We start from the raw sequence: 14,276 nt of genomic DNA, 5'->3' as shown, positions 1-14,276 counted from the left end.
ACAGAGTGTGAGGATACGGTTTTGCCACTGTGATGGAGATTCTGTCAGCTCCCATGTGGGAAAATAGCCCGGGGCACTGCTGAGAGATGGTAAAAGGCTGTTTGAGGCCATTAGGGGTGTAGATGGGTAGTTCTTGGCTGTCCTTTATCTCTGCTTCGCCCTGAGTAATTGTGTGTCAAGTGGGAAAATGGTCAGAGCAAGCGGTGGGAGGGCCTCTCACTTGAATGTTGTCATTCTGTGTGCCTTCAAATCAACTCCATCTTACAGAATCCTAGAACCACAGAATCCTAGAATCATACGGTGTTATCACACTATACTCTTATAGCACTGATATTCCACTTTTACTGCTTTGGTTGTCTCCTCTTGCTTTCTGGGGTTTGTAGTTTAGTTTAGTGAGCCTAAGAGCTCTCTGGCTGAGAATAATAAATAAAACTTTTTTTATTTTTATATCCCGCTAAATGCCCTTCCCGAAACTGCAAATCCCAGGAGGCAGCCAGAGCAGTAAAAGTGGAAGAAAGAAGTGGGGGATATAAATAAAATTTATTGTTGTTGTTGTTGTTATTATTAGAGTGTAGTGCAACAATCACCATAGAGTTGAAAGAGACCAGAGAAGAGAGACATAGTGCTCTATCAAAAAGAACCCTGGCTTATTTTCTTCCTTAAAAAACAAGCAAGTAAGCAAGCAGACAGACAGACAGGCGGACAGACAGACAGAGGGTTTCTTCTTTAAACAAGAACTAGAAGACTTCAACTGTGTCCCTAGTAGGAATGCCTCAGAATTTAGTTTAACTTTGATTTGGCACCCAACAGACCTGATTTGAACCTGAACTGTACAAACTGAAACTCTTTTGTCCATCTAAATGTCACACTGCCCTGGTTTTTGTTTTTGGCTTTTTAAAAAATAAAATATTGAAATGCATATTTTATTATCAACTCCAGATTTTATTATAAAATGCTTATGTGTTTTCATGTGGATTTAATAAAACAAGCATGCAAATCAATGTGAAAACTACATGGATGAGAATGAATGGATGCAAAACTGAGAAAGCCCAGTCTGATCTATCCAGCCCTAAGCCTTGCACATGGTCTGAAGGCACAAGATGCAGCTACTTTGCTGAAGCTAAGCAGACCTGGGTCAGGTCAATATGGGGATAGAAAGGAACTGTCAAGACCACACCTGAATATTCCTTTTCCAAGAAAACCCTGTGATGGAGTTGCTGTAGTTGACAGGTGACTAGAAGGCACCTACACACATTGGAGTTCCTAGATCGCAGGATTCTGGCCCAATTTCTGAACCCTCTTATCAAGTTCTCAGGGAGCGGGGGAAGCCAAAATATAGCTGCTTCGGGTCACTTTGGAGGTATGCTGTTTCAATGATGAATGCATACTAAGAGTCCAGAAGCTGCGCCAAAGTTGTGCTCTAGTCCTTAGGACTGGAACATGGCTTTGGTGCGGCTTCCACACTCTTAGGACGCATGCTTCATTTAAACAGCATACCTCCAAAGTGACCTGAAGCAGCTTTATTTTGACCTGTCTGTCTGGGGCCTTAGGGTGAGAGCACTGTCTTCAAAACTGTGTGAATACATATTTCCCACTCACGTTTTAGACTTTGTTTAAAAGAATGATGTACTCTGTGTAACCATGGTGGCTGCTCCCAGACTCTGGAATTTTCTTTCTAGAGTGGTTACATTGGCACCTTGCTTGTCCTTTTTTGTATCTGCAGGCCTTTGAAGATTGCCTTTGAGGAGAAGGGCCTTGCTTTGAAGGGAAGGGCCTTATTTGCTATACTGACTGTTTGTTGTGTTATGTTTCTGTTGTTGTGGTGGTGGTGGTGTGTGTGTCTTCAAGTCATAAGGCAAACTTATCATGGGGTTTTCTTGGCAAGATTTTTTCAGAGGCAGTTTGCCTTTACCTTTACCTTCCCCTGATTCTGAGGGCCTGTGACTTGCCCAAGGTCTTTCTGTGGGTTTAAATGCCCAAATGGGAAATCAAACCCTGGTCTCTAGAATTGCAGTCCAACCCTCAAGCCACTACACCACACTGGCAAACTGGTTTTAGTTTTATGGATAGTTTAATTACATTCATTAAATGCATCTGAGGAAGTAGACTTAAATCTACGAAAGCTCATGCTGCCAACTTCTTTCTTTAGTTAGTCTCAAAGGTGCTACAAGATCTCTCTACGTACTGATTCTACAGACTAACATGGTTATATCTATGCATTTTATATTAATTTAGTTAGTTTCCCTTTCCTGGGAAGCAAGGAGAGGAGCCTCTGCTGCCATCCAGAATGGGCTTCATTCCATTCTCTCCCTATCTATGCTGCAGCATAACTGACCTCAACAGAAAACACCATGTTCATCTTCCCTGTTCTGTCAGTTTAGCACCTTTCCAAAAAATAATCTAGTTAGAAATAGTGCTCACATCTGCCTATTCTAGGTATTAGGTGCAAGAAATGCCTTTTGGAAAACTGTAGTTAATCAATTTCTTACTTTAAAAAAAATGTCTTCCTTCTTTGTTTATTTTTTTAACACTTTTACAATGTCAAGAAGCCTCCTGCTTGTTTATAACATCGCATCTACCCAAGCGGACCTGTTTTATGGAAACCGGGTGGCGTTGTAAATTAGAAGATGCAAGTGTTTGGGCTCTTTTACTGGTGGTCTTGTGAGCTCTCCAGCTGGCCCTCCAGCTGCTTTGGGTTTCTCAGGACAATGTATAAAAGGCTGTGGGTGGGTTGCAAGTTTACGCTTAAACTGCCAAGTGGAGAGAGAGGGAATGACTCAACCTTCCCTGGAGCAAGTTGGACCGAGATGGGATGAATCAAAACTTCTAGTTGTGATGATCTTGGTGACTTGCAGCAGAACCGTGAAAGCTGGTACTGATTTGCATTACTGTTTTGAGAACTGCAGTGTCTGAGACAGTCAATTGTCCACTTAGAAGGTGACACTTTAGGACAAAGTTCAGCAGCTGGCAGCCTGGATCCCATTTGGGTGTTCATGGGATTACCATTTGGCTCATGAGACAGCTCCTAGATGCCAAGGACCCTTGCTTATTGTGATTAATTCCCAGATACTTTCTCCCAAACCAAGAGGGGCCCTTTAAGACTTCCCTTCCTACCATATAAAACACCCACAGAGGGTTTGGCTCAAGTTCTCCCACTGTGCACCTCTGGCGATGCCTTTGCATAGCCAGGACAGAAGTATGGGAATGAGTAAGTGAGATGCTTCCTGTTCATAAGAGGAAGGAATGGATTAGTCAATAGGTTTTTTTTTTTTTGGCTTGTCTTCCAAGTCACAAAGGAGAGAGTCAGAGGATGGATCCACAGTCCTGGAGTGGGAAACCTTTGATCCTCCAGATATTTGGGACTACTTGTTACTAAATGCTGTCAAGTTAATTTGGACATATGGTAGCCCTATGAATGAGGAGACCAATAAATGGGTTTTGGAGCAAATCAAGCCTGAACTGTTCTTAACCAGGACGACTAAACTGAGACTGTCATACTTTGGATATATCATTAGAAGACATGACTCACTAGAAAAGACAATAATGCCTGGTAAGGTAGTAGGTCGTTGGAAAAGAAGAAAACTGCATTCCAGTTGGATTGACTCAATGAAGGAAGCCATGGCCCTGGGTCTGCCAGACCTGAGCAGGGCTGTTGATAATAGGGTGAGGTCTCTCATTCATAGGGTTGCCTTAATTCAAAGTTGACTTAATGGCAGTTAACAAGGAGGAGAGGCATCCTAGTCACCCTAACATCAACAGCCCTGCAGAGGTCTTGTAAACTCAGAGCACCTGTTGCTTCCCTCATTGATTCAGTCCACTATTAGTGCAGTCTCTCACTTTTCCTTTTGCTTCCATTTTTCTAAGAATTATAATCTTTTCCAGAGAGTCACATCATCTCATGACATGTCCAAAGTATGATAGTTTCATTTAGTCATCTTGGCTTCTAGGGAGACTTCAGGATTGATTTACTCTAGGGCCCATTTATTGGCCATTTGGATTGTCCATGGTGTCCACAGAACTTTCCCCCAGCATCACAGTTCAAGTGAGTTGATTATCTTCTTATCAGTTTTTTTCACTGTTTGGTTTTATATCCATATGTAGAAATCAGAAATACAATCCTGACTTTAATATTCAGTTATATTTCTTTACACTTGAGGATCTTATCTAGTTCCTTCATAACCACCTTTCAAGTCCCGGTCTCTGGATTTTTTGAGTACTTGAGATTTGGAACTGCAACCCTTACTGCTAGCCTTGCTCCCTGGGGCTTCTGGGAGCTGAAGTCCAGGACATGAGCATGTTCACAGATTTTTCATGCTTGTTGGCCTTAGTTCAATGCAAAACATAATCTTGGTTTTTAAAAACACGTATGAAACCTACCCGACAACCAGATCTCTGAGGCCATTTATGGGAGTCCATAATGTTATTGAGTTATGGTAACTGTATAATACCTGAATTGGGGCTTTAAAACTTGGCAATAGCTAGAGAGTTTTTCTGTCTCTCTGTTACAGTTTATTTTTATTCTATATTTATTTTATTAAGGTATTTCTAAACCACTGGCTGGAATCATTTTATGCTGAGCAAGCAGTGAATAGGATCTTGACCTTACAGTTTAATTGTTTGCAGAAAGTATGTTTTATTCGTATCCTATACCTGCATTTGCAGTGCTCACAGTGCTGTAGGGTACTTTAGGACCAAGGAACTCCACCATAATTTACACAATCAACAACAACAACAACAAAGAATTGACAGGGGCTTAGACTGGATGACCCTTGGGATCCTTTCCAATTCCACAGTTCTGTGACTCTGTGAGAAGTCAAAACAGACAAGTCAAACAGGTAAAGCCAATTTTAAAAAACAGTGGGGCAGTTTGATGTACCCTTAGAGTGCAAGCCTGACTTCCTTTAAGAGATTGCTATCCGATCCAAGACAGGCTGACCCCCTAGTCCAACACTAACTCATCTTCCGACCATGGGAATTTCTTGGGTTTTGGATCAAATTTGTTGGCTCTTCTTTATTCTGTTACCACCACTTTGTTGTCAGAATCACTATTGCTATGTGCACTGCCTAGAGTAGTAGAAAAACTTCTTTTCCTCCCCGAACAGCACATAAAGTGTACAAATGCAAGCATTAGGCTACATATCCCAGATGTTTTTTATATTATCTAAAGTAGTCTCTAGGAATAGTTGTTCAGACCTAAATTTGCAGGTGTATAACACCTTCTGTGATCTATAGCCTGTATTTTCTTACATAAACCATTTGTACTACTGTATAAATACTCCTCAATGTGTGCGTGTAAATACTTCTGAATGTGTGCATTCATATGCTGAGAGTAATAACGCCATTCACATTTCACACAGAGACATACGGAACATTTACACTCATTTATATTTTATTTTATTTACATTTCCCTTTTTATGGGATCCAAAGTGGCTGTCACTTTCTCTGCTTGGCTTATTTCTGTCAGTGAACCAGAGCCCCTTCTCTTCCTAGAGCTCATGTTCTGTCATTTTAAAACAAAACATCTGACCAGTTGGAATGCTTCTGCATATTCCGTTACAACTGTGGTAGTGGCTTTAAGGAGAGCTCATTTCAATTAATAGGACCCAATGCTCCTGCAGTCCATACAAATGGATCAAAAGGTAGATCTTGTGTTCAGTTCCTACACACACACACACACCCTACCACACTTTTGTTGTTGTTGTGGGCCTTCAAGTCATTTCTGACTTATGGTAACCCTAACGTGAACCTATCATGGGTTTTTCTTGACAGAATTTGTTCAGAGGAGGTTTGCCATTGCCTTCCCCTGAGGCTGAGAGCATGTGACGTCCCACAGTCACCCAGTGGGTTTCACAGCTGATGTGGGAATTGAACCTTGGTTTCCAGAGTCATAATCACGCCACAATGCCACGCTGGCTCAGCAAACCACACATCCCAAAGTAAATCTATCTCACTTTTAAATTAAATTGGTATTTGAGGAAATTTTGGGGGTTTGATGCCTTCTTAGTTTCTCTTTACAAATGTAGTAAGTATGCTAAAAGGTTATCCGAAGCAGGTTATGACTTTACATATAAATATATAGGGGTGTTTGGTTTTTTTTGGACATTTCCCTGTACATCTGTTTGACTCATTTCAGTTGCAATAAAATGTAAGTCATAATGATTTTTTTAAATTCTTGGACATTTTCCTGTATATCTATTTATAAATCATATCAACTGTAATAAAATGTAAGTTATAATGAGTGGCATGATTGGAAAACAGTTTCAACCCCCGTCACAAAAGCTTGGAGAGGCATCTTGGAGGGAGGTCCAGGGTTTGGGGCCCATCCTGTCTCTAGGCAGGAGGATGCTGGACCAGGTGAGAGATCAAATCCTTTCCCACCTCCTCTAATTATGTGATGCATTCATCCAACAAGGAAAGCAAACCTCAGTTTGGTCTCTCCAGTTTCCAATTTCAGGGTTTTGAGAGTAGCTTGGCATTAGTGGAAATGCGTTTAGCAGTGGAAACCAGAGGAATTGGATTTTTCTTTTGGTTCCCCTCCTGGAGGATGAAATGTTTGTTTCTCTCTGCTCAGACAATGCCTCTCTTTGTTCTAGGTATCTAAACCACGTACGAGCTGCCTCCCCGCAGGATCTGGCTGGTGGCTATACTTCCTCCCTCGCCTGTCATCGAGCCCTTCAAGATGCCTTCAGCGGCCTGTTTTGGCATCCTGGCTAGTTTGGGACTGAGTAATCGAGACTGGAGTGGAGCAAGCAAAGCAAAACCTCAGGTGAAAATTGCTGCCGTCTGCACTACAGTTAAGCTGCCGTCATCTTCCCCTCCCCCCTTTTAAAAAGTTGTGAAGCCAGCTGTACTTAAGTATTAAAAAAACCCTCACTGTACAGAAACTTGCTTTAAAAGCACTGGTTGTGTGCATGTGTATCTTGAGTTTCTTTTTTTCACGGAGCGAGGGTGGGAATGAGAAACATTCTAAGTCGGTTTGCTGAGAGGCTAATGGAAGATGTGAATAATCATTTTGTTTGGTGTGTTTTGAGGTTTCAGAAACAGACTTGTAAAAAGTTTTAAAATAGAGCCAGACTTTATTATTATTATTAAATTCTGCGGTTTCTATCACCACTTCAGGGTTTTATTTGCACAAGCACTGAAATGCTATTTTGATTAAAGTTTTATGGTGTCACTCTGCAATAAGCACAAAGTCTTTTCTTCTCATAAAACCACCTTCTCCTAATGCAAACAAATGGGTTTTACTTCCTTGAAGCACGAGATGAAGGCAGGAGGTGGTGGGCACACGGCTCTCCTAATTGTCCCACCTTGTTTTGAATGATGAAAGTTAGACCGCACTGGAGGAATGCATTGGCCCTCTTGCTAGTCTAAAGCAAACTGTTACAGGCTCAGATCCTTAAAAATTTGGGTGCCTGTCCTTTATTTGGCATGGTCCTGGGATTGTATTGCTACTGTTTGCCCTCCAGGCAATATCCCTGGCCACACCTAACAAGGCACAATAATACTTTGCATAAAGTCAGCCAGCACTCCAGGCTTTCCGGATGCAGGGAGTGACTTCACCTACAACCATCCCTTTTCTTGTCAATCTGCTCTGTTCTGGATGGTTGTTGTAATCAGTTTGTTCAGATAGACCCACTGAATCAATTGCTGAATAAGTCAACATTTAGGTAAACCTCATTAATTTTGTAGGTATGCTCAAACTGAGATTGACAATGGGATTTGCACCTTGATCTGTAAGGTATCACAAGACCTTAGTTGGTGTACTGTATTGGCAGATATTCTTACCCAATACTGTGCACCAACGAAATGTAAATATGCAAATTGGATTTTAGTGAGACAATAAAGAATAGGAAGTGCACCCAGAAATCCCATTTCAGCAAACATAGCAAAATGGTGTCCCTTATAAAAATGGAAAAAATCAAGGTTTGATATTTGAAATTTATACTTTTTTGGAACATTTTCAAACCGTGGATGCTTGAATCCGTGTATAAAAAATCTGTGTATAAGAAGGGTTGACTGTACTCTGGGATAACCAAGAAACCAATTGAGAAGTTTCTGCTTCTTCATCTATCAACATACCAGATACTTGATTAGTTTTAGGACAGTCCCTTTGAAATAATCAAGAGGCACTTCAGGTTGTGGTGCAAACAGATGCTTTGAGGCAGGATGGAACTTGTGTGGTAAGCCTTGCATTCACAGCAGGGGTCTCACGTCCTACTTGGAGGAGGCCTCCTTTGATGAAGATGGGATGACTGGCCCCAGCTGGAGTCAAAGGAGGCTGGCAGTCCTGTCATGGTAATGGCAGAGGCAGAGCTTGGTCTGTCCCAGGAAGCAGAAGATGTGGGGTGGGTGGGAGGTACTTCACTCTACCCAGTGACATAAACTAAAGCACGAGGAGATGACAACACCCTGCTCCACTTTGAACACAAGATGCCAAGCTAAGAAGGCCAACTACTGTGATTAACTGCTGGCTATAAACTAACACAGCACAGTTCATTCTGTCACTGCACACAACAGGTCCCAAATTTCCATGCAACCTTGTCTGGCATCTCTGGCTTGCTGGATCTCTGACCTTTGTCTTGTACTTTTGGACTGCTCTTTCTGGCAACTCCCTTCTTGTCTCTTTGAAGCTTGGACTGCCTGGGCCACATTTCTGCTTGTACTGCTCACCTGGGTACTCACTGGCCTTAAACATGACAAGGAGTTGGGAACTAGCAGTGCTTTCGATGTTGGAACTTCAAGTCTCATTAGCCCTAGTCAACATGGACAGTAGTTGGGGTGATGAGACTTCTAAACTAACAACAGCTGGGGCCGCCATAAGCTCTCCATCTGATTTAAAATGAGTTCTGATTTTAATTGTGGTTTATGTAGCTTATTTTATTTATTTAAATAATCCATATCCATTTTTCAAAACATTTCTGAAAGGAATATGCCAAAAAAAAAAAAAAAGACATACAATACCATACGTACTTAAAATATTTCAAGTACAGCACAGCAGAATTAAATCCATTAGTAACACAATTTTGTTGCTGTTATGTGCCTTCAAGTCATTTCTGAGGGCAGGAATGAATTATAAAATACTTACTACTTTAATAAGGTTTTCAGTACCAACCTAAAAATAGGAAGGAGAATTTTAAAGAGTCTGCTAGGAAGAGAGTTCTAGGCTAGTGGTGCCATCACTGAGAACGTCCTCTCTTGAATATCTGTCAGTCAGATAACTCCTAGAAAGAAGGGCCTCTGATGCTAGGATGGAGGTTAAAGATGCTCTCTGGCATAACCTGGTTCTTTAAAAGTTAACAGCAGCAGAACTTACCTATGGATAAGAACACAGGTCTAACAGAATTCTCATGTGACTCAATAGACAACTACTTTTTATCCATTTTTTATGGGGCTTATCACAGTTTTAGAGCCAGTGTGGTGTAGTGGTTTGGGTGGCCTTGGGCAAGTCACGCCCTCTCAGCCTCAGCGGAAGGCAATGGCAAACCCCCTCTGAACAAATCTTGCCAAGAAAACCCTGTGATAGGGCAGTTTTAAGGCCACCATAAATTGGGAACCACTAGAATCCATACAACAATCACAACTACGTGTTACAAAGGCTTTCCAATCCTGTGTTTCTATCATAATTCTTACAACGGACTCTTCTCAAGGCCCACACCACACAAACACAAACTCTGGATGCACTCTGGATATGCTCCTTGTTTACACTACCTGCTCATCTGTAGCTGTTAAGAATGCCAGGATGAGGAGCAACAACCGCCTCCAGTGCCTTGCTGTTTGTCTGGGACCTGGGTAGTGGGGGTGAGCCTAGATGGAAAGGTCTATTGAACTGTCAGTAATAAAAGTTCTGAGGCTCATTCCCCAACAAGGATGGGGATCTGTGGAGGCAAAGACTTTCTCCTTTTCCCAGAACATGGAACTGGCACTGCATACAGGACTTTGTAGGGCAGAATCTGGTTGGCAGAAGATGGATACTTTTGCCTTTTCCCTGGAAAATGCACCTCAGGTAATTGTTAAAGATAGCATTACTGGAAGGGGATGAGGAGACGTAAGTAGAAGGCTGTTTGTGGAGAATTAGAAAATGGAAAGACAGCCAGCATAGTAGAATAGTTTATGTGTTGACTAGGGCTTGGGGAGAGGAGGATTCAAATCACTATCTTACCATGGACAGGCACTGGCTGACCTTATGATAGTCGCACACTTTCAGCCTCAAAGGAAGACAGTGACAGACCTTGCCAAGAAAACCATGTGAACGGTCTGCTGTAGGGTCACTATAGCACGTTACAGACCGCCCGTTTGGGGTGGCCTGTAACCAGCCCTTTCCCCGCCGGATTGGGGCCTCAGCTGCCACAACGGCAGCCTCCGAGGCCCCGATCCACCGCTTTCCTGGCCGCGGGGAAGCTGCAAAAGCCCCAAGGACACCCGGCGGCGCCGGGGAGGAGGAGAAAGGGGCCGCTTGGCCCCTTTTTCTTCTGCGTCGCTGGCGCAGCCATGTAAAGGCTGCGCCCAGCAACGCAAATCTGTTAGGAGCTCAGAAATGGAGCTCCTTCCGGGGCCGCAGAAAGGGCGCCCTAGGCGCCCTTGCGCAGCCCCACTACGTCACAACTGCGCCGCCCCGTTTAGAGGCAGTGCGGTCATGACGTAGTCATGGTGGTGCCCGTGTGCATAGGGCGCCGCCATTTTGTACAGACTCAGTCCGTACTAGAGTTAGGGGCGTCAAGACGTGACACCCCTTCCTAACCCTAGTACGGACCCAGTCCATACTTTTATGCCCATTTGTAACAGGCCACAGCAGAAAAACATGAAATGCACAGATATAGGATGAGTGACACCTGGCTTGACAACAGTACATGTGAAAGAGATCTTGGAGTCTTAGTAAACCACAACCTGAATGTGAGTCAGCAGTGTGGTGCGGCAGCTAAATAAGCAAACATGATTCTAGACTGCATCAATAGGAGCATGGTGTCTAGAATGAAGGAAGTAATAGTACAAATCTGTCCTGCTTTGGTCAGACCTCACCTGAAATATGGTGTCCAATTCTGGGCACCCCAGTTCAAGAAGGATGTTGATAAGCTGGAGTGTGTCCTGAGGACGGCAACCAAAATGGTGAAAGATCTGGAAATTAATCCCTGTAAGGAGTGACTTAGGGAGGTGGCTGTGTTTAGCCTGGAGAGGAGAACATTAAGAGGTGACATGGTTGCCCTGCTTAAGTATTTGAAAAGATGTCATATTGGAGAAGAAACAAGCTTGTTTGCTGCTAGGGAGCAATGGATTGAAAGTACAGAAATGGAGATTCCATGTAAACACTGAGAAGAATTTCCTGATGATAAGAGCTGTCCAAGAGTGGAATATGCTCCCTTGGAGTGTGGTGGAGTCTCCTTCTTTGGAGCTTTCTAAACAGAGGCTGGATGTCCATCTGTCAGGACTGCTTTGATGGTGTATTCCTGCATGGCAAAATGGTATTGGACTGGATGGCCTTTGTGGTCTCTTTCAGCTCTGTGAAGTCACACAACAGCATAAGGAGTGGTCAAGCATACACAAGTATACCACACACACCCCACACTCCAACATTTAATGTTATATTGGGATTGAGATTCTGTTTGCTCAGATAATGGCGGTTTATTCTCATGACTATATAAAGTCAGAGTGGGGAATGTGCTGTAATGTAGCTGTGCAGGATGTTTAAAACAAGCGGTTTATGATATAAAAGAAATCATGTGACGGAGGACAATGCAATTTAGCCAAAATACCTATTTCTTAAATAGAGACTAAAATAAATGCCAACAGAAGAACTAAAGGAAAACAATGTGCAAGTGACCTGTTGTTCCCAAATACAAGCTCTGCATTGTGTGATATTGATCCATGGGATTGTGCATAAATGGAACTTTGCAGTGAACTGCTGACTCTTTTTGTTTTTGAATGTGAAGCTAGAGGTTACAAATGAGCGTATTATGTATCAGATTCCTCCAGGTTTGCCATTTGCACACTACACAGATACCCTGCAGGCGTTAGTCACAAGCCTGTGTGGTATCTGCATTTCTGCCATTGCTTCAGGAAGAGGCATCAGTGTTGCTTCTCTGGTTGCATTGCTGCCTTTAAGGGTGAGGCAGAGTTCTCTCCTCTTACCCCGCTGTGATCCATCCGGGGAGTGGGTGGGGAAGATCTTGCATCTGTTTAGAGCTTGTCACTTGGAGGATCTATAACTGTGGCTATTAATACTACTCAGCTCTTGAGTAGGTATTTAGTATGGCACTGCATATTTGTTATCTCACAACAAACCCACATGGTAGATGTGGTGAGGCTGAGAGGAGAGTGGTTTCCCTAAAGCTGGTGTGGGCAAAGTCTAGCACTCTTGCTAGATGGCAGTTTTTACACTAAAATCTGTTTTTGGTCATGGGTCCCAGCAGGGAGATGGAACTAGTGCTGCAGACAGGGAGCTAAATAGATTTTGAAAGCTTGCAACTGGGGACTGTTGTGCCCAGCAGGAAACAAGGTTTCTGGTCATTGAGAACAAATCTTCCATTTACACCACAAAACCCAGATGCATAAGCAAGCCATATCTAGAGAGAAAATGCAGGAAACATTGAGTGATAGAAATAAAAAAAGAAGAAGGGGAGCGATAACACAATTAAACTATCCTTGGATCCTTTTTGTCCCTGAAACCCAAATTCTGTGATGGGAGTTCATTATGGAAGTTAACTAGAAGCAACATTTCTCAATGTTTTTCAACCTGAGGGCCAGTCACACTTATGTTTTTTGCACGGAGAGATTCGCATCTGTTAATTGATTCAAAATCAATTCACCATTCCCACTACATTTTAAGGCAGCTAATCTCTCCATGGCATTTCAATCTGGTTTGAAGTTCCCATTCGCCACCATTCCAGATCAAAATGGAGGCACCTCCATTTCCTGAGTAGTGGCTGCATCATCCGAATTGATCGATAGCCTATTCACACTATCACAGATGTGGATTGTTGCTGTTCTTTAAAAAAAAAGTTAAGGGATCCGGTACCAAATGCACTGGTTTAAATGGGCTTTAAGGTTGGGAACCGCTGCACTAGAGGAATGGGAAGAAGTCAGGGTATGAATAGAGATGTTCCTTGTTGTAGGTAGGGAACAGTATATCTTAGAACAACGGTTCCCAACCTTTGTTGGGCCGCGACCCCCTTGTGGCTGGAAGTCCCGCCCGGAAGCCCCCCTGATTGGTTGGGAGGCCAGGAAAGGGCGGGACTTCTGGCCACCTACAAGTTCCAGCGGCCTTTGCGTCTGGAAGTCCCGCCCCTTCCAGGCCTCCCAACCAATTATGGAGGCCACCAGCTGGAAGAAGGGGCGGGACTTCCAGCCACAAAGACTTCTGGAAGCCCCTCCACCTCCGCTTCCTCTTCCTCACCCCTACTCCTCCATGCCTGCCAGTCATGCTCTGGCCTGCCATGGTCGCCATTGGAGAAAAAGGAAGCAGCTCTGTCCCTGAGCGGTGGCAGTGCTGGCGCCGGCACCCACGGGGAAGAGGAGGAGGAGGAAGAGAGGAGGAGGAGGAGGACAGCCCCGGCCCCATCCCCGCACGGCGCTGGTGCCAGCACCCACGGGGAAGAGGGGAGGGAGGAGGAGGCAGCCCCAACCTGGTGCTGTGATTACTAAGAACACACAATCCCTGGTTAACTGTACCTCCTTTTTCAATAGTGTTGCAAACTTGGTAGATCAAGGGAATGCTGTGGGTTGAGTACAGTTGTCCCTCCATATTCGCTAGGGTTAGGGGAACAAGACCCCCGTGAATATGGAAAAGCTGCAAATAACAAAAACATGTTTTTACCTGAGAGGACACCTCTCTAGGAATCTCTAGGTCCTCCAGGGCAACTCTGTTGTCAATGTCCAACATACACTGACCATAGAATGGCACTGGAGTAGCTACAAATGGTCTTTCAGTGCAACTTTTAGTTAAAGTTGACCACAGAATTGCACTGGAGGACCTAGACAGTTCTAGAGAGAACATATTAATGAAATCCGTGAATAATCAAATCCGCAGATATCAAAGCCGCAAATATGGAGGGATGACTGTATATCCGGCTGTCAGTAAGGATTATGACAAGCCACATCCCCACAATATTATTACAGATAAGCTGATAAAACGTGGGCTAGACAAGACTATTATTGCATGGCTTTCTAACTGATTAACTGACCATATCCTAAGACTGCTTACTAATGCTTCCTAACTATTCTGAAGACAAGTAAAGTGGAGCAAGGTTCCGTCCTGGGCCTCGTGTTTTTCAACATCTCTATAA

General features: G+C 43.5%; 1 protein-coding gene across 2 annotated transcripts in view; it reads left to right on the top strand.

Moving 5' to 3' along the window:
• MNAT1 (MNAT1 component of CDK activating kinase) overlaps positions 1 to 7,113 on the top strand; it is a 187,023-nt gene extending 179,910 nt beyond the window's left edge. For both annotated transcript variants that reach the window (XM_089522769.1, XM_089522768.1), the window contains one exon: positions 6,594 to 7,113. In XM_089522769.1, the coding sequence (XP_089378895.1) occupies positions 6,594 to 6,725 (132 nt within the window). In that variant the 3' untranslated portion in view covers positions 6,726 to 7,113. The remainder of the gene's footprint in view (positions 1 to 6,593) is intronic.
• The last annotated feature ends 7,163 nt before the right edge of the window (positions 7,114 to 14,276 follow it).

This window comes from Sceloporus occidentalis, unplaced genomic scaffold, assembly GCF_023333645.1.
Source record: "Sceloporus occidentalis isolate IW3139 unplaced genomic scaffold, rSceOcc1.0.p SCAF_4, whole genome shotgun sequence".
Lineage (NCBI taxonomy): Eukaryota > Metazoa > Chordata > Lepidosauria > Squamata > Phrynosomatidae > Sceloporus > Sceloporus occidentalis.
This window is presented reverse-complemented; position numbering and strand designations above follow the sequence as displayed.